This window comes from Rhinatrema bivittatum, chromosome 15, assembly GCF_901001135.1.
Source record: "Rhinatrema bivittatum chromosome 15, aRhiBiv1.1, whole genome shotgun sequence".
NCBI lineage: Eukaryota > Metazoa > Chordata > Amphibia > Gymnophiona > Rhinatrematidae > Rhinatrema > Rhinatrema bivittatum.
In genome coordinates, this window is record NC_042629.1 from 28,899,501 (window position 1) to 28,926,392 (window position 26,892).

Consider the following 26,892-nt stretch of genomic DNA (forward strand, 5'->3'; position numbering starts at 1 on the left):
TGTTTTTGTATGTGGTGAGTATGGTCTTGTATATTATTCTGAAATGGATGGGTAACCAGTGAAGGTCCTTTAGGATAGGGGTTATAGAACCTACCTAGCAGAATACGTGGTCACACATTTACAATTCCTCAAAAAACATCAAACAATAAAATCAAGAAATATAAATCATCAATATAAGTAAAACCATACTAATAAAAATATTTCAAAACAGCTGATAAATAGAGTACGGTAACTTCCAATAATTTAAAACTCATATACATTTTCCAAAGTGCAAAACATTATTTCTAAACATCAGACACAAACTACACCAAATACCTGAAAAAGATAAAGGGGTGGATTTTAAAAGGAGCGCATGCGGTCTACATGTGTGCACGCACATGTACACCCAATTTTATAACATGCACACCCCCCCCCCCTCCCGATTTATTCAGTGTATGTCCTGGGCCCATCAAATAAAGCCCAGCTCCCTCCTGCAATCGATATCTTTAAAAATTGTCACACATACACCCCACCCCAGAACCCATGGATAGGGAAGAGTATGAGGTACCCTACAACCTTGCACATGCACCACCACCACCCCCCACATACACCTTTTACAGACATAATTAAATTATGCATTGATAACAAAATTTACATTAAAAAGAATATTCAAAAGTACAGTCTTCTGAGGCACAATTATCACTTACAACATGCATATTATATTTACATGTACTGCTGTGGTGCCAGCAAGAAAATCCTGCAAAAAAGACTCTTGGAACTCCTATGGAATTTTTGTAATGCGTTTTGGATGTGAGCTTGGCTCACAGAAAGCCATGAACAAATAGAATTACCATTATGATATAATAAACATTATGATACAGTAAACTGAAACCTCTGCTTCATCTTAATGACTTTCGCACAATCCTCCAAGCCATTATTTTATCCAAACTTGACTATTGCAATGCTATCCTCCTAGGCCTCCCCAAAAATGCCCTCCAGCCCCTTCAGATGCTCCAGAACTCTGCTGCACGTATCCTCACTAATGCCCACCGATATGATCACATCACCCCTGTCCTCAAACACCTACATTGGTTGCCAATTACTTCACGGATCATGTACAAATCCCTCACCATCATTCATAAATCCATTCACAACCCTGACATGCCCTGGTTCAAAGAGCACCTCTGACCTACCCGAACACAACACTGTGCGACGCTGCAGACACCCTCGCCCAAATTGACAAAACTTAAGTTCTACCAGAGAACATGCCCTCTCCATAGCTGGGCCCGCCCTTTGGAATAAGATGCCCCCCAGTCTTCGCCAGGAACTGTGCTCAAAAAAATTCAAACAGAACCTCAAGACCTGGCTCTTTAAACAGGCCTACACCTGAGCACCTTCTCGCTGCCTCTCTGTAAATACCTCCCATTAACGTTTCCCCACCCCCTTAATGTCTTCCTCTCTGCCTGTACTTCCTCCTCCCCCAGGTCTCAGTGAATTTTCCGAACATGTTTTTCCCCCTGTATTTATCTTCTTCCAGGCATTTGCCACTCTTTCATGTATGCGCAGAATATTTGGGCCTTCCCCCCTTGTCTGTATATATACCCCCTCTACATAGTTTATTTTTTCTGTTCCATTTTATTTCTTATCATGTTGCTACATTTTGTTACCTGTTCAATGTAAAGCCTCTTGCTGCATTAAGTTACCTGTAAACCAAGGTGATGTTCCCAACGAAACTCGGTATATAAGAATGCTTAAATAAATAAATTAAATAAACCTCCCATACAAAACCAACCTTGACAATCTTATCTATGAAACAGCAACACTGCACATATTACACCAGGCCCTAGGACAGCAATAAAACTCTTATTAGGAAACCAGGCTGCTATAGATGCATACACAGAAATTACATGCTAGCAAAATACCTCATCTCGGTCACATATGCAGAATACAGAGAGACCCTGACCAAATGCAGAATAAAGAGATCAGAAAGTATCAACAGAAACGTGCTGAGAACTGAACTGGAACCCACAACAAGCCAGCAGAGCAGCAATGGAAAAACAGGCACATTGCCATCAAGAAATATAAAACATCAATCATAATAGTAAAATCATAATCATAACAAGTATAAATATTTCAAACATGGGCTCTCATTGGCACACAAGCACACAGGCTTAAAAAAGATTTGGAGAAGTTCCTAGAGGAAAAATCCAAAAACTGCTGCTGACACACACACACCTCTCAGAAGCACAAGTCCAGCTGTGGCCTCCTCCTTCAGCACCCGTGGCAGACGGGACTCTTCATCTTTCTTGAGGTTGTGGGGGCTGAGGCTGCTCGCTGACTGCACCTGCTGGGGAGGGGGAGGGTGCTGCTGCTGCTGCTCCTCTTCCTGCGCTCAAACACTGCATGGGCTCAGGGCCAGTGATGCCTCTTCCTGCAACAGTTCAGAGGATGCACTGTTCTTTCTCCTGCTTCTGTCCGTGACTGCATTGCATCTCCTCCTTCCCGCCCATGTAGTGCCACCACTTCCTCTTCTGGGCAGCACAGGCGGGAAGAAGGAGAAGCCATTCCATCACTGCCCCCAGACCGTTTTCCTCTAGGTAGCCGCCTCATCCACCTCGTGGCTCCACCGGCCCCGAAGAGGAGACTGAAGGAGTGTGCTTTCACCATACTCACTACATGCTCTCACTACCTCCCCCTCCCTAAAAAAAAATTATTGTGGGTGTACCTGGCAAGTGAATTTGGCTCTGCTGCCGTGACGAATGTCTTAAAGGAATTTTATAATTCCTATCATGTTTCTCCAAATTATGTTTACGTGCAAGAGATAGATATTGCTAACATAGAGAGACTAATTCATAATAATGCCAAAAATCTATCTGAGGTATCAATTTCCAATAAATGTATGGTCAGCAGGTATTGACTGAGTAACTTACAATTTTAGAAGGCACTCTCGTTACTCTGAACACCTGGAAGACACATCAGTGGTACAAATTAAGTCTTAACCCCAGTAATCGTTTCAACATCTTGATTTTTTTATATGACACATACAGCCAGAGAACAATTTTTAAAGGCATTTACCTGAGTAAAAGTTATCTTCCCCCATCCCTCACAGTGCAAGAAATAGATACAAAGCCAGCGGCAGCCCCGCCTAGCAAAATCCAGTGGCTGTACTTACCGGCGTGGCCCTGCTGACTTAACCGCTGACCTCCTTAGCTCCTTCAGAAAACTGTCCTTGGAGCTCTTGCAGTGAGTACAGCATGGGGCACATGCAGGACGGCTGCAAAGTTACAATGCTGGTCTTAAGATCAGCCCAGCACTGAGAAGGACCCAAGTCGAGCCAGCCTTGGAGAGCAATTTTCAAACTGCCCGCGGCACTGCAAAGTCCCGGATACTTTATACCCTCAGCCTTTGCACCCATTTTGAAAGGAAAGGTAAGCAAATACTTTAAGTTTGAAAATTGCCATGGAAAAAGATTTGTTTCCTGCCCTTACCTGACCCCGTTCTGGGAATGCCCCCCACTGCAATGCGGGGTGTGGAACTATGCGCCTATGTTTACCCCCATTCAAAGTGGGCAATTTTTATACAGCAATTTACCCAGGTACATTTGCTTTTTACCTGTGGCTAGCTCTTTGAAAATTGCCCTCTAAGTAATGTAGCTTCAGGTTTGGCAGTGCCAGGACTTCACTAAAGATTAAATAGTACTGTGATGGGGTCTATGTCCCAAACCAGAAATGTCAGTTAAAAATCCAAGAACCAAAGATGCAGGAGAAGGGGGGAAGGAAAATACAGCACCACCAGGCTAGAGCCGTCCCTTGGTTCCTTCCCCCAGAGGTTATAAGACCAGAGGAGCCACAGGTATGGGAAATGGAGGGTGGAGCTCTGGGAACTAATCCTTGGCTTCAAGGGGAGGGCCAAATTGAGGAGGAGCCGTTCTGAGCCAACCAGCTGCGAGTGGAGGAGGAGTCTCTGGAGGATAAAAAGGACGGCCTGGGAGAACAGCCTCAGTCTCCTGCTGGGGACTGAGGAGGAAGGAACGAACTACCTGGCTGCTCTTGGAAACTTGGACACTGGATATTCCCCAACTGTGTGAAGGACTGCAACCACTATCACAAGGAAGGTGAGTGCGGGGACTTCTGTTGGTTTAGACTTACGATAAAGATACTTTTCCTGGAGAACTGCCAAGCGGGTGGTTGTATCCTGGGATGAGAAAACAAACTATCCCAAGAGATACGGTGGGTGGTGGCAGTTAGGCCCAGCAGGGCCAGACTTTTGAACATTGGATTTATTGGTTAAAGATGGACGTTTGAAGCTAGACTTCAGAAACTGAGTTGCTAGCTCAGTGGGGAAGGCATCTGCCTCCCATCCAGGTGGAGGAGGTTCAAACCCCACCTGAGGACTTTGTAAAGGAAAATAACTTTAACTACTATTTGAGTTCTTGAGCAACCAGGGAAGCTTGGTCAGGGATTGGATCCCCCGGAACAGACACAAGCGGCAGTGCATGGACCAGTGAACGCGTCACAAGTACACTTAATTCACTAAAAATGGATACACAGCTTTCTAAATCAGAGATAACTTTAAATGGAAATTTGCAACCATTTTAATAAGATTAATGCCATTTCCATAGATTGGTTTTCAGTTTTTAGGAATTCTTCAGTGAATAAAGATAAAAAGAATGCTTCATATGCAAGCTGAGTCTTTCCATCTGTGATCCCCTTCTCTCTGCAGATCTCCTACTGTCTGAAACATGGGGGCGTTCTTGCCAGGGTGAGAGACACAGACCGCAGTCACAGCCTCTGAAGCCCAATGCTGGATCGAGGCAGCTGCTCACCCAGGAGAACACTTGCATGGCAGGGGAGAAACCTGAGTGCAGCCACGGTGCCTAACATCATCATGAATAGATGGGCTCGAGTAGCCCAGTAGAGGAGCAAGGCCCACATGGAGCTGGACTCAGGGTACCCAGGAAGGCAGGGGAGCATGAGCAGAACAGACCAGCGATGGACTCACAGTTGGAAAGGGGGTAAGGTACACAGTGCTCTGTTGGGAAGAGAAAGAAGATTGCAATACTGCTGGCGTCCAGCACAAAGTGCCATGGGGAAAGAGTGCCATGACTTCTTCTGTCCAACCCCTGGGAGTACAGATGGATTTTTTTTTAACATAAGAAATTTCCATACTGAGTCAGACCAAGGGTCCATCAAGCCCAATATCCTGTTTCCAACAGTGGCCAGTCCGTCGCAAGTACCCAAACATTAAATCAATCTCAAGCTACTATTCTTTATTGATCAATAGCAGTTTATGGATTTTTCCTCTAGGAACTTCTCCAAACCTTTTTTAAACCCAACTACCCTAACCACATCCCCTGGGAATGAATTCCAGAGCTAAATTGTGCCTTGAGTGAAAAAGAATTTTCTTCAGTTTGTTTTAAATGAGCTATTTTCTAACTTGATGGAGTGCCCCTAGTCCTTCTATTATCCTAAAGTGTAAATAACTGATTCACATCTACCCGTTCTAGTCCTCTCATGATTTTATAGACCTCTATCATATCCCCCCTCAGCTGTCTCTTCTCCAAGCTGAACCGCCCTAACCTAACCAATGAAGTGTTGGATATCTCAAAGTACAATGTATATCTTTTAAGAGAAGTTGTTGTCAAAAAGGCTGTGTCTAGATACTTGCTGAGAAAGTATCAGTTAGCATTAAGTGGATGACATTTTCATTCAGCAATGACGAAAGAAAACTTGAATAATTAGTGGCGTGTTGCTGCTATTTCTCATGTTTGACACTAGATAGCAGCAGTCTGATATGAAAATGGGAAGTTGCATGAGGTGGAATAAGATGACAGCCTATTTATCTGAGCCCTGGGTATTTATGGAAAACTAGTGGAAATGCCTGTCAAGAATGATAGGTGAAAAAAAGGATCTGCACAGGCATCCGTACTTCCCAACAGTGGATGCAAAAGTCCTGTGAACAGCGGGCATACTTTCACACTCTTTGCTTGCCAGATACAGAATGCACATACCTCTCGTAACATCTGTACCACCAGATGTACTTTCATAGCGTTTCCCCCCTCCCCCAATACAGAATGCACATAACTCTAGAAGCAGGTATAACACTGCTTGCACACTCATACTATGTCCCTGCCAGGCACACAAGGAGCACACCTCTCACAACAAGTAACACTGTGTATGCTTCCACTCACTCAGAAGTACCATGTATAGCACACATACCTTCACCCCATTTGGCTGCCAGAAACAGAATGCGTGTACCCTCGCGCAGCAAGTGTAACACCGCGTGTACTTTCACCTGCTGAGAGAACTCCAGTGAATAGTGCATGCATTTCCACACTTTTTGACTGTGAGATACACAACACATGTAGGTCTCACAGCACGTGTAACACGGTGGATATTTTCACCTGTGTAGTGATCTGCGGTTTACTGACTTACATGGCTCCTTACCCATGGGAAATGTGTATAATGGAAGATTAATTTTAATGGGCTTTCATCCTTAATTAACACTCTTAAGGGACAATTTTGGGTGGGATAGCGAGAGGCAAGCTTAAGGAACCAAAATCCGTTGCCACATGTCCCAAAAAGTGAGAGCCTGAGCTTATGCCTAACATACTCTGCTTACATGTGAGGTTCATTCATGTCATGGTATAGGCAAAACAAACCCATATGGAGACATTACCCCAGGAGGACAAACAGGTTTTATTGGATGTGGCGGGGACCATCTCACACATGTAACAAATAATGTATATTTCTACATTCTATGAGGCAGTCAGTATTACCAAAAAAAGAAAGACACAATAAAACCAGACAAACGAAGGGTTAAGGGTGTTCACTGAAGCCCAGATTTTAAAAGGCCCGCGCGCGTAAAAACAGGGGTTTACGTGCGTAGCCGGGCCTTGCGCGGGCCGCGCACATAAGTGCCAGGCCTCTCCGAAGGGGCGGGCGGGCCAGGACAGCGCCATTCTACGCTGTCCCAGGGAAGCGCACACTTGCAGCCGGCTGGCACGCGCAGGTAACTCCAGAGGAGCAGTAAGTAATAAAACCAAAAAAAGTAAGTAGATAGGAAGGGGTTAGGAGAGGGGAAGAGGGAGGAGTTTTAGTTGGGGGGGGGGGGGGGGTTCGAGAAGTTCCCTCCCAATCTGTTCCTTAATTGGAGCAGATTGGAAGGGACCTGAGGGAGGCCCTATTGCAGCACTGTGCATATTAATTGAAAATTTACCCCTCCCCCCGCTGCCCGCACATGAGCACGCGGATTTTAAAATCCGTTACATGTGCACACAGCAATTTGGTTTTATAACATGTGGACGCCGGCGCGAGCATGTAATAAAATCGGCGCGTCCATGTGCATGCACCAGGAACTGTACGCAGATGGACGGCTGCGTGCTCCTTTTAAAATCAACCCTGAGGTAGGAAACTAAAACTGAATGGAGCAGATCTTGATACCAGGACGATAATGTGCCAGTGTTTTCTGTGTTTGGCGGTCTGGCTGGCGACATCTGAGAATAAGACAATAATCCTGACAGGAAGGAATTATTTGTGCAAAAACAGCACTATGTATTAAAAGTTACAAAAAAAGAATGAAAGCCTGGAGCTCCACACTGAAACCATCCATAACATCTTTTGACAAAAACAAGCAACGGGATTAATAGGTCGTTCAGCGAGGGTGGAACCCTCGCTGAACGACCTCCTGCAGTCGATCTCCTGCCGGCGCCATTTTCCGTACGGAAACGATTCGCGGCAGGAGATCGCTCCAGGGCCCCCGCTGGACCCCCAGGAACTTTTGGCCAGCTTGGGGGGGGCCTCCTGACCCCCACAAGACTTGCCAAAAGTCCAGCGGGGGTCCGGAACGACCTCCTGCGTCTAATCGTATTGGTCTATGGCCGCCGCCATTTTGCGGCGTCCATTTTGCAAAATGGCGCCGGCTGAAGACACCACGATTTAGTGTGCCGGATTTCCTGCTCTCCCCCTTCCCCCGATTTAGCTACGGACCCGGGGGTAATTTAAGCTACGGACCGCCGCTACGGACCCCCAGGTAATTTAAGGCATTTGGGGTGGGGGATTTAATTTAAAGGGTCGGGGTGGGTTTTAGGGGGTTTTAGTGTGCCGGGGGGTGGGTTTTAGGGTGTTTTAGTGTGCCGCTGGACCCCCAGGTAATTTAAGGCATTTGGGGAGGGTGGGGGATTTAATTTAAAGGGTCGGGGGTGGGTTTTAGTGGGTTTTAGTGTGCCGGTTTTCCTGCCCTCCCCCCGATTTACGATTTTTTGACGATAAATCGGGGGAATTGGTATTGTATCGTGGCCCTAACGATTTTTGACGATTTAAAATATATCGGACGATATTTTAAATCGTCAAAAAACGATTCACATCCCTATTATATACTGCAAGGGAGGAGAGGTAAGGGGCATGCAAGCAAGCCAGCCACAAGTACCACTGACCACACTGTACAGGCAATTTCTGTTCTCGAGTGCCACAAGCTGCTTGGGTTCTTAGGATCTCTACAATACTTTTTCATGAGATGTGTCTGCATGCAGTGGAGGTGATGGATGCAAATGGATTTTCAGCAAGGACCTCTAGACAACCAGACCGGCTTGTTGCATTTGAAGACTGCAGTTGCCGACCTATATATTTCCTTCTCTTTGAATTTTACTCCCAAACCTTTATGAGGAATGTCGCATGATCTCGGTGCTGATCATACCTGTTAACTCTCTGGCTTTCCCTAGGGAGACTCAGGAAATTTGCATCTATGGCGGGGCCTCAAGGGAAACGCTACAAAGCTGCGAGCTTCTCTCTTTACCGCTCCATGTGCTCCCCTTCAGTAAAGCTGCAGAGAGGGGAGAGGGTGGAGCGCACCCACTGCAGGCAGCATGGGGGGAGAGCTTGCAACTGGGATGCAGCTGATGCTCGAGAACGCCTGTGCGGGTTTGTGAGCGGTGACTTATAAGGAGAGGGCTGGGGTCAGGGAGGAAGGAGGGGAAAGAATGCTGGTGTCCTCCCTGGAGGGGAGAAGTGGTGCTGAGGGGAGAGATGGTGGAGATTAGGTGGAAGGGGGTGGAACAGAGAAAGTTGATAGGATGAGGGTGAAAGGGGGTAATCTAAGGAAATATTTCTTTACAAAGGGGTGCTGGGTGCATGGAGGTGGTGGAGACAAGGACAGGATCTGAATTCTAGAAAGCATGGGATAAGCACAGAGGATCTCGGAGGGAATGATAGAGATTGTAAAGCTGAGCAGTTGGTGTGGATGGGCAGATTAGATCATGTTTGCTTCTTCTTACCTCCCCCTCTCGCTAATCAACCGCGACTCACAAGTGCCAGGGTATGGTGTCATTGATTCGCTGGCACAGACTTCTCAGGAATTTGATGATTTTGCCAGGTATGACAGGGAGTGTCCATGCATTTCCATTCAGCAGGCTCCAAATATTGCCTTGTTTTATCCAAACTCTCCTTATATACAGACAGGCCGATGCAATATCGGTGCACGAAAAATGGACGCTTGAGACTGAGCGGCCGCGTCCCTAACGCACACCCAGCCATCTCTCCTGGGCACGCGATACAGAAGGGACAAATGTGTGTCCCTAGCGCCTCCTCGGCATCGGGCACCCAGGAGAAGTGGCTGTGCCTGGGTTGGGAGTATGGATGCTCGTTAAGTGAGCGTCCCTTTTCCTAACCTGATAACCGCAAGACTTTTTTTTTTTTTTTTTTTACTCCTTACTACTTTTTCCAGTTCCTCCGGCTTAATATCGCCATGATAAGTGGGAGGAACTACAGAAAAGCAATGTTTTCTGCTTTTCTGTCAAATTTAGGAGCTTCTGAAGACTTAACGCCTGCTGCGGGGCAGGTGTTAATTTTTGAGAGTAAAAATGTCTGTGTCGGGTGCGCATTTAATTTTTACATAAGTGGGTAATAAGGTTATAGCCTCATCAACATGAATTTACATGTGATGAGTGCAATTAGCTACGCGCTGGTTTGGACACATGTTTTGCATGCACGTTTTGGACACGCTAATCCCCTAAAAGCCAAATTTTTAAAACCCGGCGCGCACCAAAAGGGGCAGATACGTGCCGCGGGAATTTTCAAATGCCCACAGCCATGTGCATATTTATTTATTTTTAATTTTTATAGACCGAAGTTCTTGTAGGAACTACAAATCAATCCGGTTTACATACAACTTTTAAATGCCCAAAAAGAGTAGTGGGCTTTACATAGAACAGTTGAACAATAAAACAGGTAACAATAGAACTAACAATAATGATGGAACAAATAGAATAGAATAACCAATTAAACATAGTAATATAGTAATAAATATTATATAGAAAATAAATAGAAAAGATAGAGTAAATGGAGTGTGAGTACAGTATAAATACAAAAGATGAAAGAGCTCAAAAATTAAGGTATAGTTGAAAAAAAAATTAAGGTATAGTTTGCCAAACCCATTTTTCTGCACATATGTGCAGAAAAATGGGTTTGGCAAAAAGGGGCTGTCTGGAGCGGGGTGTGGGTGGCGTGTGGGAGGGCCATGGGTCAGCGCCATTAGCCAGTGACCCGCTGAAGCGTGTGCCGGCAGCCAACCGGCGTGCGCAACCTGCTACTGCTCCAGCGAGCAAGTACATTTTAAAACAAAAAAAGAAATGTTAGCGGGATTTTAGAGGTCGGTGCAGATAGAGGAAAAGCGAAGCGCGTTGGCCAGGGGGTTTAGGAAGTTGGAGCAGACTGGGAAGGAACTGGGGAAAGAGCCTATCACGTCGCCGCGTGCATTTCATAAAATTCCCCCACCCCCCCTTTCGCGTGGAAGTCGGCACTCGTGCGCACATGCACGCACAGATATAAAATCGGTCGCACGTGAGCGCGGGTAGTGGATTTTATATCATGCGTCGACGCGCTCATGTTATATAATTGGCGTGTCCGTGTGCGCACGCGGGTTTTAAAATCTACCATTTATTGCATGAGGAGTTATGGACGCGGGTTAACCACTGCGCTAGCCTGCGCGCGTGGTATGGTATTGGCCTGAGAGTTGAGGGCTGGGACGGAATAGAGGAACCTTCCTAATTTCTGGAAGCAGAAGCTGTAGTCAGGCTCAGCAAGGAACATCAGCCTCCAAAACAGGAGAGTGAGGAGGGGAAGGAGAAAATAAAAAAAGTGTTTATTATGAACAGGTAACCTGAGGTTAGGGCTAAGGGTGATTTTAGGGAATCGGCACTTGCTGCCGGCTTTTCCTTTTCTGTCCTTCCCTAGAAGGAGTCAGGGGGCAGGCAGACCCTCCGGGGCCCTGCAGCGTGCGGGCGGTGCTGGGGAGGGCGGGGCGCAGGAAGCAGGGGGAGGTGGGGGGCAGGGTAAAGCCAGGGCTCCAGGCGCCCGATCATGGGCACCGCGGGGGGCGAGCTCAGTGCTGAGCCCCGGAGCCTGGCTCGGAGGCGGGCAGCTGCGGTCCCGGGCCACCGGTGAGGATGAGCAGCCGGAGACAGGTACGGACGCGAGCTCCCGAGGCAGGAGTGGTCGGGCCACTCTCTGTCTCCAGGCGCGTTGGTCTTTATTCCCCCATCCTCCCTGCAGCTTTTATTTATTTATTTGTTTCCAGGGCTCTTTTTCCCTGTTTCCTGTCCGCTTCCTTTTTCTCTGCCCCGGTTTCACCAGCGTTAGTTTAAGAAGGACCGGATCCCCGCCTTCCTGCAGTCATTCTGGAGCCGGATTTAAGTTTTGAGCGGAGAGAAAAGCGTCTCGCCTGGCTTTTATCCGCTTTCTTCTGGGCAGATCTTTCTCTTCCTGAAGCTGAAGCAAATTAAACCCTGTACAAGTGCAATAGTTTTCGGGTTTGCTTGTACTCTTTCTGTGCTGTGCTTGTCCAAAACTTAGATTATTAGCTCCTTTCAAATTTAAAGTGTCAGAATTTTAAATGACATGAAAACTAGCAGGTAAAAAACATTGACCTGGAAACGATTGGATTTTCAAATGGAACCAAAACAGGGGCATTGCAGAATGTCAAGTTTAGCTTCTGTACCTGCACCGGCACAGAACTGAGCTTATTACACGGAATGAAGTGGCTTTTATAAACGATGGTATCAGCCGTTTATTTATTATGATAGCTGTTAAAGAAATTCTAACTTCAAAACCTTTGACTTAGGAAGGCTGGAAATGACCCAAAAAGCTGTTGATTGTTTGTTACTTCACTTAATTGTGTACTTTATGTAACTGTACCTACAAGCAGTCGGCTCCTGTATTGATAACAGGTGGGAATTAGAGGGACATGTACTGTTGTATGGGACCATCAGGTGTCAATGCTCCTCACAGGTGTATCACAGAGTGCAGCGCATCCCTCACTTCTGTGGTGGGGTTGGGTGGGGGCCGAGAGGAGGCTCTCTTGGTTGTGTCCGGCCCCCTGACGAGACTGGGGATTGTTAAACATGAACTCTTACCATGAGGACAATATAATAAGCTGGGTGTTGAAATTCAGCACCCCGTTTCTTCATGTGCATGCTACAATGTTTTAACTCCAATTGCAGTAAACTAATTGTATGCCAGTGCAGCAAGAGTTAAAGTGCTAATCTTCACGTTTGCGAAGAAAACGTGGCATATGTGCATATCGTATTTTCCGTGCATAAAATATGACCTATGTGATTGTGTACATAAACCATGTTTTATATGCTGAAAATATAACTGAAGCACAGAAATACATTTTCTGCAAGCAAATGCTGAGTTAACTTTTATGTGCACAAATCATGTTGTTAGTACATGGAGTGGAGGGTTAGCCTAGTGGTTAGAGCAGTGGGCTATGAACCTAGGAAACCAGCGTTCACATCCCGCTGCCACTCATTGGGACCTTGGGCAAGTCACTTTACCCTCCATTGCCTCAGGTACAAACATGGATTGACAGGGGCTAGCAGGAGGGAATCATGGTCTTTGCTTAGGAGCGACCCCTGGTGAGCAGATCTGGAGCCTGTGCAGGACTCTGGAAGGGCCCCAGCCCACGCTAGGGTATGCTGGAGGCAGGGTGCAGGGACATAGAAAAGGGGAAGAATCCCAGAGAGTTGTAAATGAAGCCAGATCTCAGTCCTGGTTCTAAATGAGCTGGAAGTTTTTATTATAGCAGAATTAGAAAAGGTACAGAGAAGGGCGACCAAAATGAGAAAGGGGATGGAGCAATTCCCCTATGAGGAAAGGCTAATGAGGTTAGGACTCTTCAGCTTGGAAAAGAGATGGCTGAGGGGAGATAGGATGGAGGTCTATATAATGAGTGGAACGGGTAAACAATCAGTTGTTTACTCTTTCAAAGTGCACACAGATTAGGGAACACGCAATGAAGTTAATAAGTGGTGCATTTAATACTTTTACTAGAAAATATTTTTTTACTCAAAGCAAAATTAAACTCTGGAATTCATTGCTGTTACTGTAGCTGTGTTTAAAAAAGTTTTGGACAAGTTCCTGGAAGAATAGTCCATAAACCATTATTAAAGTGGAGTTGCAGATATCCACTGCTTATTTTTGGGATAAGCAGCATGGAAACTATCTACCCTTTGGGATCCTGCCAGGTACCTGTGACCTGGATTGGCCACTGTTGGAAACAGGATACTGGACTTGATGGACCCTTGGTCTGACCCAATATGGCAATCTTATGTTTTTATGTAAACTTAGCAGAATGTAAATAAATACAACAATTAACAGAGGGATAGATTTTAAAAGGTTGAGCGCGCGTACACATGGATGCCTGATTTTATAACATGCGCGCACATGTTATAAAATCAGGGGTCGGTGTGCGCAAGGCGGTGCACAATTGTGCAACGTGCGCACAGACACCCGCGGCCTTCACCCATTCCCTCCCAGGGAACTCCCTTCCCCTAACCCTCCTGCCCCCTAGACCTCTCCTAGACCCCCCCTGACCTTTGTTTTACCTGTTGCATGCGCAGGCAGCCTGCCGTCACATGATCCCCCAGCACAGCGGCAAATGGCCACTGTGCCAGGAGCCTCTGACCCCGCCCCTGCCCTGCTCCCGGACCTCCCCGCCCCTTTTTTGAAGACCTGGGACATACGTGCATTGCTGAGCCTTTCTAAAATAGGCCCGGTGCCCGTAACCCCACCAAAGTGGGAACTTTCCTTCCAACCCCCCGCACCTTCCCTCCCTTCCCCTACCTAACCTCCCCCCCCCCCCCGAGCCCTATCTAAACCCCCCCTACCTTTGTTGCCCAAGTTACGCCTGCCCAAGGCAGGCGTAACTTTCGCTCACCGTGCCAACTTTCGCTCACCGCGCCAACGTTCGCTCACCGTGCCAACTTTCGCTCGCCGCGCCATGGTCCAGTCTGGGGGCTGGTCCAGAGGCCGCGGCCATGCTCCCGGAATGCCCCCGATGACGCGCTGGCCGCGACATGCCCCCCAGGAAAGCACGGCACTTGCGTGCGTCCCGGGGCTTTGCGCGCGCCGGCAGCCTTTGCAACATAGGCTCGGCGCGCGCAGGGGAGCTTGGTCCAGGTTTTCAGGGGGTACGTGCATATCTTACGCACGTACCTCTTTGAAAATCTGGCCCATAGGCTTTTAAAAATCTACCTCATAATCCCTATTTTATGCACAGAAAACATGATTTGTGCACATAAACCATGGTTTTTTGTGTGTAAATCCCCAGATCTGTCCCATAGTTCTGGCCCCAGGAACTTTACTCCACCTCTAACCAGGAGTTAAATTTTGAACGCTAACAAAAGTGAGGTTAAGCCTATGTACCTCTCTGCATTAGGAGGAGGGGAGGGTTATGGATAATGCCTTTATTAGCATCAGATTTATATATGAGGGAGTTAAGCAATAAGCACAGTTTTATATACTCATTTATTTATGTGCAAAAGTCCTGGCTGCGTCAGAAGTAAAGTTTACAGACAAAGATTTGCAGACAACGAAGAATAAAATAATGCGCTCTGCTGAGCACCTCCTGACAATGAGCCCTGACTGAGGAGCCTCAAGCAGGAATCTGCGGACCCAGCAGGACTAAGGAAAATTAGCTCCAGGATAGTGTTTTACTTGTACAGGAGAGGCAATTATCCGCTTTCCTGTAGCGAGCTTCAAGGCTTCTGGTATCCAAAACCCAGCATAGGATGTGAAACACTCTTTGTTGGGACTGAATGAAGGCGAGATTCAGTGCTTTCTGTGACTTTTAGAAATGAACGCATACCACATATTAGGCAGATGGTAAATACAAACAAAATATTGAATGAGCACACTCTTGAAACGTGTCAGCCTTGATGACTGGCACGAGTGCTCTTGCCTTTCAAATGTGTGTTGTTTTGCCCTTTTTCTTTTTTTTTGCAGGCATGGTTTGTGGAAAGTGTGTATGCGACTCCCAAAATATTCTTCTTAAAGCTGGCCCCAGATTTGAATACACGAGGGGAAGAGGTGAGCTTTCAGCAGCCTGCAAAGGCCACGTACCCACAGACCTTAGCCCATAAGCGCCTAAGTCCCCTTTGTAAATTTGCAGGTAGCTCCAGTACCTGGGTTCAGATCTGCACAGGAGGTCCCAGCTGCTCCCAAGCAGGGGTGGCTTTCTTTCTCCCTGTGTAGCTGTACACACGTTTTTGAAAATCAAACGTGTGCTTGTCAATGTTCTCCCCACCCCCACTCTGCCCCAGAACACCCACTGCAGGTAATATTTCCCTGCACAACCCTCCGCCCCCCTCCCCCCCAAACAACTTTCAAAAGCTGATTTACGCCCCCAAAAAACAGGGGTTATTGCACTTGAATCCTTCAGAAAATCACCCCCACAAAGTCCCACGTGAGCGGGGGGCCAGCTGTCGAGGGATTGGCTCTCTGCCGCAGGTGTAAGTGACTGCAGCATTTGTAAATGCTGGAAAGCTCGCTGCCTCCACCACACAGCCACATAAGTTTAGGAATGCCGCCTCCGATCCAGGAGGGGTATGGCGTTGGGCTTATGGGCGGAAGTTGTTAAAAGCTGAGAGCGGTTTTAATGGAATATTTTAGTTAGAATATGATTTATGCTGAAGCACATCTCTTTCTCAGCTGTTGCAGGCTCCAGTTGTTTGTTTTTTTTATTTGTTTTAAGGTAAGGGGAGGGTGGATCCTACAGAGCACTGGTTTTCTGAAGATTTCTGTAGAAAGCTGCTCCATAATGAGATAATAGTGGCTGTGTCCCAGACACAGGGTCTAGTTTAGTCCTATCTAGCAAAGCTATTGAAAGCAGGATTACCTGATATAGGGAAGGGAAAGAAAAGGAATAGGCACCCAAAGGGCACTGCACAGCCTCTTTTATTAAAAAATATATATATACATATAAAATATCAAAGAAATATAGTAACAACAGCATAAAACAATAAATATAAAAAAGTCATAGTAAGATAGTTATGACAGCATAAAAAGACAAATATAAAATGTCATAGTAACATAGTAATGTCGGCATAAAAAAAGCAAATATAAAATATGTCATAGTAACATAGTAATGATGGCATAAAAACCAAATATAAAATATATCATTGTAACATAGTAATGTCAGCATAAAAAAACAAATATAAAATATGTCATAGTAACGTAGTAATGTCAGTATAAAAAAACCAAATATAAAATGTCATAGTAATGTAGTAATAACGGCATAAAAACCAAATATAAAATATATCATAGTAACGTAGTAATGTCGGCATAAAAAAAAGCTAATATAATGTGTCATAGTAACATAGTAATGACAGCATAACACAACAAATATAAAATATGTAATAGTAACATAGTAATGATGGCATCAAAAATCAAATATAAAATGTCATAATAATTTAGTATTGACAGCATAAAAAATATAAAATATTTCATAGTAATTTAGTAATGACGGCATGAAAAAACAACTATAAAATATGTTAAAGTAACGTAATGATAGCATAAAAAACATATAAAATATTTCATAGTAACAGTAATGAGGGCATAAAGAACAAATATAAAATGTCAGATTAATGTAGTAATGACAACGTAAAAAAATATATATTAAATTATATTTCATAGTAACATAGTGATGATAGCATTAAAAAGCCAAACGGTGCATCCATCTGCCCAAAATGTTTCTTATGGTAGTAACTGCCACCCATGCAGGTTACTCCTATGCAGAAATGTTACACCTAGTATTAACATAGGCTATCCCCTTTCTTCATTTCCAATCTCAAGCCTCTAGGGATCTGTAGTTTATCCCATGCCCTTCTTGTCTTCACCACCTGTTCCAGGAGGGCATTCCAGGCATCCATTACCCTCTCTGTAAAGAATATTTCCTGATGTTGGTTCAGAATCATCCCTCCTGGAGTTTCATATCGTGGCCCCTAGTTGTACAGTTTCCTTTCCAATGGAACAGATATGCTGTTTGTGCATATCTCTCCTGCATCTCCTGTCCTCCAGGGTATCCTTCAGCCTCTCCATCCTAAGTCTTCCAAAACAAATTCCACACCCTTTTGGTTGCCATTTTCTGGAATGCTTCCATCCTGTCTCTGTCCCTTCAAAGATACGGTCTCCAGAACGGAACACAGTACTCCAGGTGAGGCCTCACCAAGGACCTGTACAGAGGCATTAATCTTTTCCTGCCGGCTCTCTCTACGCAGCCCAGCATCCTTCTGGCTTTTGCTACAGTCTTGATGTCATATTGCTTGGCTGCCTTCAGATCCCCAGACACAACCACCCCACAGTCCCTCTCCTGGTCCAAGTCATGTCAGTGATAATGCCCTGAGTGACAGGGCCTGTATCTTGGTTGCTGTGGGCTCAGGCTATGTGAAGTTGCCATAGTCAGGAGTTGGGTGCTACGTCTTGGTGCGTAAAGGGCGAATCTTGGTATAATAAGATCCGGCTGTGCAAAAATGGCAAAATATTTGTCTGTTCAAGAGTTAGGCTGTAATAATCTAGCATTTTGGATGTCAGAAAAATTTTTTTTTCATGAGTTGGCAACCCTGATTTAAATAGAGCCTGGTATCTATATTTATATCTATCCCACTATTAATAGAAGGCAATGGCTCGTGTGCTTGAGGGTTTGTCAGTGCGTATGACTGGCCTGCACGTATCCCTCAGTGCTTTGTATCGATGGCAGCACTGGAGATAGTGAGTGGTACCGCAGGTAGGGAAATTGCGTTCTGGCTGTGGAAGAGGAGAGGACGTTAACAGACCTGTTCAGCATGGCTGGGCCTTGCTAGCTGAACAACAGGTGCAGCAGATAAAGTGTGGCACAGCAGGTTGGGAGAAGCCCCATTGGTTGCAACAGAAGTAACAACCTGCAGCCTGGACATCATGGCTGACAGAAAGTGCAGGACCTGCCAGTCTACCTAGAGGAAGAGGTACCGCTGGATGAGATCAGGATGACAAGGGGATTGAGGGGTGAAAGGGGGAGCCAGGAACTATTTGGAAGTGGACCAAGCAATGGGTAAAGACTGAACTTTGAACAGTCCACATATTTATTCATGCACTCACACCCCATCCAATCACACATGCACATACCTCCCAGCCACTCACACACACCACCCAAACCAGCTCACACCTCACTCACTCGTACAAACCCAGAGCCCACATGCTCACTCACGTATACCACATCCACTTACTTATAACCATCCCACCCGCTCAGACACACACACACACACACACACATTCGCCTTACCTACTCATACACACACACACAGCCCCTGCACCCAGCCACATCCCACTCACATACACAGAGCCCTCACATACTCCACCCCACCCCAGCCACTCACACTCACCACCCAAACCAGCTCACACCTCACTCACTCGTACAAACCCAGAGCCCACATGCTCACTCACGTATACCCCATCCACTTACTTATAACCATCCCACCCGCTCAGACAGACAGACACACACACACACACACACATTCGCCTTACCTACTCATACACACACACACACACAGCCCCTGCACCCAGCCACATCCCACTCACATACACAGAGCCCTCACATACTCCACCCCACTCTAGCCACTCACACTCACCACCCAAACCAGCTCACACCTCACTCACTCGTACAAACCCAGAGCCCACATGCTCACTCACGTATACCACATCCACTTACTTATAACCACCCCACCCGCTCAGACACACACACACACATTCGCCTTACCTGCTCATACACACACACACACACAGCCCCTGCACCCAGCCACATCCCACTCACATACACAGAGCCCTCACATACCCCACCCCACCCCAGCCACTCACTTGCACAGACACAAAGGGGTAAATTTTAAAATGCTGGTGCACGTAAAAACCGGGAGCTACACATGTGGCTGGGCCGCGTGCGCACCATGGGGATTTTTAAACGGCCCTGCCCACGTGCATATCTCCTAGTAAGCGCCGAAGACTGCCTTAAAAAAAAAAAAAAGGTGGGCTGGGGGCAGGCTTTGGGCTGGTCGGTGGCGGAGCGGGGGCCAGCTGGGTGAAGCACTACCTGTTACACGTAAACCAATGTGATGTTCTTCGAACATCGGTATAAAAAAGCTTCAGATAAATAAAATAAAATAAATGCACAAGTTACTGCTGCTCCGGAGTGCAGCTAAGTATTAAAAAAAAAAAGTAGCTAGCTAGAGGGGTTTTAGAGGTCAGGGAGGAGAGGGGAAAAGGCAGGCAGGGTAGGGGTAGTAGGGGTTTTAGGAAGTTCGGACTGGGAGGGAACTGGGAAAATTTATTTATTTATTTATTGTTTTTGTTATACCGAGTTTCATGATAGGCATCACATCAACCCGGTTTACAAATAACAAGGAGTGTAAAGCATAACGTAACGTAAAAAACAATATTTTCAATAAGAACCTTGAACTTTAAATACAGTGAATCAGAAAAAGGGAGAGGGAAAGTTACAAAAAACAAGGAAAATAAACTTGGGATGGAAGGGGAGAAATTGAACAGCACAATATTTACATTTCAGCCTATTGATACATTAGAATAGCAAGTGAAAAAAATAAGACTATGAAACGGTACATAGGTAATCAAATGAATAAATATGACAGTTGTGAATGGTAATAGTATGATAAATATTCAGCAGGAATTAGTGAGAGAGGGTTTGAGGTTGCTTGCCCGATCACGTCACTGCGCACTTTTAACAAAATTCCCCTACCTTGCACGTGCGAGCCGGCGCTCACGCACACACGCGCGCTCCGATATAAAATGTGTGGCTCTGTAATAGTGAGTTCTATACAGGGACAGGGACATCTGGTGGGCAGGCTGGAGGGGGGGGGGGTGCCACACTTACACCCCCCATTCATACACACACATACACAGTCAACCCACTCACACCCAAAACCCCCACCCATTCACACCCACTCACTTGCTCAGCTTCCACTCACGCACACCCGCCACCATTTGTTCACACAGATCCCCCACTCACATTCACACAGATCCCACTCAAAGCCCCAATCCCTCACCGAAACATCTTACTACACGCCCCACCCCTGCACACAAACCACCCCCCATTCAACCACTCCACGTGCCATTTCTTTACTGGTCTTTCCATTAGCATCTGTATTTATAAATAACTATTATGACTAACTGCGTTTAGTTACAGTATAATCACAGATATATAGGGAGAGGTTTTTTCCTTTCAAAGGGAAAAACGACCCTCTGAGCTCTATAATTGCATTGATCAATGCTTCAGAGGCCCCTATGATTCTGATTTAAAGCCTGGAGGACTTATATTTAAATAACAGTTAATTGTGCAAGTCCTTGGAGGATTTGGGATACTTCTTATAAACTGTCTAATTGCCACAGGACCTGCAGGAAAGGAGTGTGGCTGGAATACAACAGCTTCCAGCCGACCGCCTCTCCTTAATTCCCATCCTGCCGTACAGAGAGAGAGACTGCCAGCTAAAAGTGTGTGTATGAGGAAAGACTAAAGAGGTTAGGACTTTTCAGCTTGGAGAAGAGACGGCTGAGGGGGGATATGATAGAGATGTTTAAAATTATGAGAGGTCTAGAACGGGTAGATGTGAATCGGTTATGTACTCTTTTGGATAATAGAAAGACTAGGGGGCACTCCATGAAGTTAGCATGGGGCACATTTAAAACTAATCAGAGAAAGTTCTTTTTTACTCAACATACAATTAAACTCTAGGATTTGTTGCTAGAGGATGTGGTTAGTGCAGTTAGTATAGCTGTGTTTAAAAAAGGATTGGATAAGTTCTTGGAGGAGAAGTCCATTACCTGCTATTAAGTTCATTTAGAGAATAGCCACTGCCATTAGCAATGGTAACATGGAATAGACTTAGTTTTTGGGTACTTGCCAGGTTTTTATGGCCTGGATTGGCCACTGTTGGAAACAGGATGCTGGGCTTGATGGACCCTTGGTCTGACCCAGTATGGCATTTTCTTATGTTCTTATGTTCTTATGTTCTTATGTACATTTCATGAAGGAGGATATTTACATCTCTGGGTCGCTGTAGGATTTTTATGGACGTACGTGAAGGTTAGTACACATAACAGGGCCAGATGTGCTAAAGGGGTTTTCCTGTTTTGTGTCAAATAGAAAAACACTTTAATACCATTTGATCCAAGAGCTCTAGTGCCGTTGACTTCTGGGCATGTTGCTTTATTTGCATGCCTAGTATAACATCTGTTAGTAAAGTGATCCCTGTTATGAACAGCCGTTCTCTTATGTATGGTTTCTGTTAATTATTGATAACAGCAAACATGATTATCCCATTAGTGAATTCAGAGCTCACTCCATATCTTGCAGAAACATTTATCCACCTGGCGTTTGCAGTCAAAGACTCTGTATACAATCTACTGGGCAAAAATATGAAACTATGATAGAAGATAATTTAATTTTGGTTGAAGTTAATGTTTTGACTGGACTACTTTTGTTGACTTTGTACTTTTGTTACAAAGTTGCTATATATGGTATTTTTGTTTATGTGCTCAGCCTTGAACTGTGTAAAGGCAGAAAATAAATTATTTTAAATATATAAATAAAAGCCTGGATTCTGTAATCAGAGTTCCCAAAGCGCTAAGATTCAGGTTGGTGACCTTTCTTGTCCTATTAGACATATTGGATCCAGCTAGTAAATAGTAACTGTGGATATGATATAGCTGTCAAAAAGTTATTGGATCATTTTAGACTTCTAGATGAAATATCACTCAATTTTAAGTTCTAAAATAGAGATTTTCCAAGCTGTGTTGAGGGCAGAAATGAATATGTGGCTGTCTACAGTAGGGAACAGGATACAACACATATTGCAGGTTTATTGCTTGCTAACTTCTCAACTGAGATAGTTAACTGCATAAAAACCAAATTACAGGATGTAAATGTAATGCAAGCTGTCTACCAGCCCACCTGTTGCCTTGGTTCTTTTGGTTACAGGGAATACATCCCCCTCGAACTGATAGAGACTCAGCAGCCTTTAAATACAGAAACGCGATGGCAGAAAAAGGCCATATGGCCTAACTAGTCTGACCATCTGCCCAACTAATTTAGTCAATTCCCATCACTCCCTCGGATATCACCTGTGCTGATCCCATGCACCCTAAACCTTTCCTGGAGCTGCTTCTCCTTATGTTTTCCACCCCTTCCTTTAATCTCTGGAAAGTAAGATTGACTGATGATTGAACCAGACACAGTGTCAGCACACCAGGAAGAGAGAAACAGAGCTGAGTTTGGGGTTTTGTTTTTTTTTTTTTTTAACACCTAGCAATTGTACATTGGGCGTCTGCCAGAAAAAGCAAGCACTAAAGTGTAGAGAACATTTTATTTTGATATTCCTGGGGGCTTTCAGTTTGGACTTCCCATTGACTTGCATTAATAGTTTTACAGGTCTTGATTTCATCAAGGGGGGGAAAAGGTTTTGAACAAATATCCGTTCTAACCCTCCAGCTTAGAGTTAAATACCTCAAACACTTTCACTTTATCTTGGTTTTAGTCTTGTTTACGCTAGTTTAGTTTCTTCTGTAAAAATGTGAGAATACTGGTTCATGTGACTCTTTATTCAAATATTACTGGCCTTGCCTTGCAAATAGGAAGAAGTAATAAGAGAGCTTTATAACTCTGTGTGATGTGTACATCCGCTACCTTAAAGTGTACCTATCTAAACAAAAAACACCCACTGTTACTTAATATGGAAGTGGATGCAAAAAATAGTTCAGCAAAAATTGAGCAGATTCTACCAATTTCTGTAAAAAAAAAAGTTATTTTCATATTTCAAATGGGTATCAGACACGGATTTGAGAGAGAAACCCAGGGTTCTGAAAGAACTCAGATATGAAATTACAGACCTGCTACTGGTAATCTGTAAACTATCATTTAGATCTACCAGTGCACCTAAGGACTGAGGGCAACAAATGTAAAGCTAGTAAGCTGAGAGACTACAGCTCAGTGAGCCTGACATCAGTGCCAGACAAAATGGTAAAGGCAGAAGTACTGGGCAGGCATATGGATGGGGCTTAATGGCGGAGAGCCAAGATGAATTCAGCAAAGGGAAGTCTTGCCTTATGTAGTGTGCGCAGAGTCTCAGGGCAGCTTCAAACCTTCTGGATGGCTTGTTGTGCTGACCTATACCTGGGTGCACATTGTCCTATGACAATATAAACAGGCAGTCAAGGGATTTCAAAGAAGAACCATGTGTGCCCCCAGTCTCACCTATCTGCATTCTCTTTCCTTCGCATTGCTGGAAACCCTCAATATTCATGAAGTAGAACATTTTTCCAACAAATCCTATGCAGTGCTGGGATTCAGATACACACATAAAAGGGAGTATTTTCCTGGTCAGGCTTCTAGTTTAGCAATCTGGCAACTTTCCAAAGCTCATAGGCAGGATACCTTTCCATTGTATCTTCCTGGGCACCTGTATCCACTTCCAATCTCTTAGTTTAGCAGTCTTAAAGAACCCTCAATATCTATATGGTAAGATGCTTTTCTACTCAATATTAATCCAAAAAATCCCTTGAGGATTACTGCTAAAGGGCAGATAACTGTATTATTATTTTATTCAAAAAGAACTTGCTGGAAATGGTATCAGATTATAAAGTGCTCCCAGTCTCATGGACTCTTGCCCTTACAGGGCTACAACCCCTCTCTTGTTTAAGCACTGTCTGATTACGTCATCTACCATTTCCAGATATACACCGGATGGGTGTAAATTTTTATATCTGGAAATGGTAGATGACGTAATCAGACAGTGCTTAAACAAGAGAGGGGTTGTAGCCCTGTAAGGGCAAGAGTCCATGAGACTGGGAGCACTTTATAATCTGATACCATTTCCAGCAAGTTCTTTTTGAATAAAATAATAATTTTACAGCAACAAAGTTCAAGAGAAGGCCCAGACAGGCCATGTTGAAATAGTGCACTGAAAAGGGACTATAAAGAGGCCATGGCAGCAAAGTTCAAATAGCAGGCAGCAGGACCAGTACCAGAGAGCACAGCATGGAGGCAGCAGCAGGATGAGATCAGAAGTGGCACCAGCAGCAGAAGCAGGAGATGAAACATGATGGGAAGAGATACCAGCAGAACTGTGATTGGAGACCACATCAAGGAGGCAGGACTATAGGCAGAGCATAGAGGAGGGCATAACAAGTAAGCAACAGGACAACACAGGCAGACATTAGATCATCCACATCAGCAAACTGGCACAAGAATTCTGTGGTGAGGACAAGCCCAGCAGTCTTCTTACACCTAGCCGGCACAGAAACTCTGTAGTCAGGATAGACCCAGCAGTCTTCTTCCATCTAACTGACACAGGAACTCTGTAGTCAGGATGGGCCCCTCAGTCTTCTTCCATCTAACTGACACAGGAACTCTGTAGTCAGGATGGGCCCCTCAGTCTTCTTCCATCTAGCTGGTACAGGAACTCTGTAGTCAGGACGGGTCCAGCAATCTTCTTCCATCTAGTCAGCACAGGAACTCTGTAGTGAGGCCACTGTTGGAAACAGGATGCTGGGCTTGATGAACCCTTGGTTAAATTCTTGGTAAGATTCCTCTTCTATTTAGCTGGCACAGGAACTCTGTACAGAGAACTGGCCTGGCTTGTTTGGACAAGTCATCTTTGAGTCCATTTTTTTTTTTAACCTTTTTAACTGTATAACTCATGGACCTTTTTCTTTTTGGTGGTTGGGGGTGGAATTTTTTTGGTGGGCCTACTCCTGAGCCATTATGAGAGCAGGGACTGCTGTGTGGACTTCTGGGAGGATGGGGATGGCATAAGTGCAGGCTCTGGCAAACGTTGAATGAGTTGGCTGACCACTGTGGTCAAATTATTAATTGAAGTGGAGATGGTGATTAAGCCATCTGTAAGAGCTGATGTTTGCTGCTGCACGGCTTTGGTGTGGCTGATCTGAACTGTCCTCAACCGCACCATCTCTGCCTATATATGGTGAAGATGTAGGCCATGCCTCCTCTCAGCGTGGTCTAGTGTGGCCTGCACTGTAGGATCCACTGCTGGTGCTGCAGGTAATGGGGCTCATGGTTGCTGAGGTACAGTCTGAGCCTCTAATACTGGCATCACTGGGCTCAGGGGATGAGATGGCTGTCTCTCTTGGACACATGGCATGGTGGCAACTGGGATGGTTGCTGCCATGGCAGAGCAGTTTCCTCCATAAAGCTGGAGAGGCTTAGGCTGGTGACAAGGGGTAGGTGTGATCTAAGGGTTTGAAGTAGCAGCTGCTGCTGCTGTGGCTGTTGTTGCTGCTGCTCCTCCTCTTCTTCAGTCCACTGTGTCTCTGCATCCAATTGAAAAGTGCCACTGGTACCTGGGGCTTCACGGCTGGGACCAGGGGTTCCTGGGCGAGAGCTGTGGAAACATAGAAGAAGACATAAGTATGAATGCTAAGAAGTGCATATGTACTGTTTTGCATAAGATGTGCACTTGCATCATTCAATGTGAGCAACCTATGCACAAAAAGTGTGGACACCTGGAGCAGACGACATTTACAGGTAATGTGAGTTACCAGCCCTAGCCATTCTATCAGCTGCTCCTCCATCGGTGTCAGCACTATTGGGCAAGTTGGACCACCTGCTCTCCAGTCCTCTTGCAGCCACTATGTCGCTATATGGCCTGTTAGATGTCCACCACATCTGGGCCTTGGAAGTCCTGGAAGTCGTCCTGGCCTGGTTGCTGAACAGCCGGTGGTAATGCTGAAGGAAGCCGGCGATGAGCTGCTCATTGACCTCCACGCTGAACTTGTAAACACATAGATGCAGCCGACCTGCTGGAGGATCGGGTTGCCACTTCCACTTCTGGAGAGGTGTCACTGTTCTTACCCTTGTTCCCAATCCCCGCTCCCCTCTCTTCCTCCCCCATTCTCTCCTGCTCCTCAACACTCCCATCCACATTCCTCCATACAAAGGGACAGACAGACAAACTAGACACACAAAAACTTCCACACACAGATGAAGCCAAGAGATAAAGGTAAACATATACGAATACTAAACAGGAGAACTCACTCAGGTAATCCCAAGAAAAAGCTCTTAAACTCCAACTAACACTAACCACCAACTCACCTCCAATCCTCTCTCTCCAATGCCTGAGAAAGAGGCAGCTGCAGGAAGCCAGTATATATAAACAAAGAAAATAACATGCCAGACGTAAAATGACACACGTCACATAAAATGATGCATGAAGCATTAAATGATGCATGATGCAAAACAAATATCATGCAATGTGATATTTAAATATGCATTGTGGTATGTCGTTAATTCCCCTAACCACGCCCATCTTTTTATCGCAACCTGTAAATGCGCTATATTTCAGCTTTATTTATGGCAATTTGATGAATCTATGTCTAAATGTCAAATACCTAGCAGATCCTATAATGTCGATCTAATTCCTGTTACTCACTTCCAGGGATAGCAATATCGGTTTTTAGTCTACCTGGCTAATGTGTTTAGGACTTTTCCTCCAGGAACTTGTCCAAACCTCTTTTAAACTCTGCTATGCTAGTTGCCTTGACCACATCCTCTGGCAACAGATTCTACCACTGAGTAACAAAGTAC

General features: G+C 45.3%; 1 protein-coding gene across 4 annotated transcripts in view; it reads left to right on the plus strand.

Annotated features, from left to right (window-relative positions):
* The first annotated feature begins 11,304 nt into the window (after positions 1 to 11,304).
* Positions 11,305 to 26,892, plus strand: part of LOC115076558 (OX-2 membrane glycoprotein-like) — a 53,319-nt gene continuing 37,731 nt past the window's right edge. Inside the window, exons 1-2 of one of the 4 annotated variants that reach the window (XR_003852795.1) lie at positions 11,313 to 11,437; positions 15,258 to 15,341. Coding sequence is in view for 3 of the 4 variants with exons in the window: in XM_029578131.1 (XP_029433991.1) it covers positions 11,420 to 11,437; positions 15,258 to 15,341 (102 nt within the window). In the remaining variant the exon portion in view is untranslated. Of the gene's footprint in view, positions 11,438 to 15,257; positions 15,342 to 26,892 lie in introns of all 4 variants that reach the window. The other 3 variants (XM_029578131.1, XM_029578132.1, XM_029578133.1) reach the window with 3 other exon arrangements.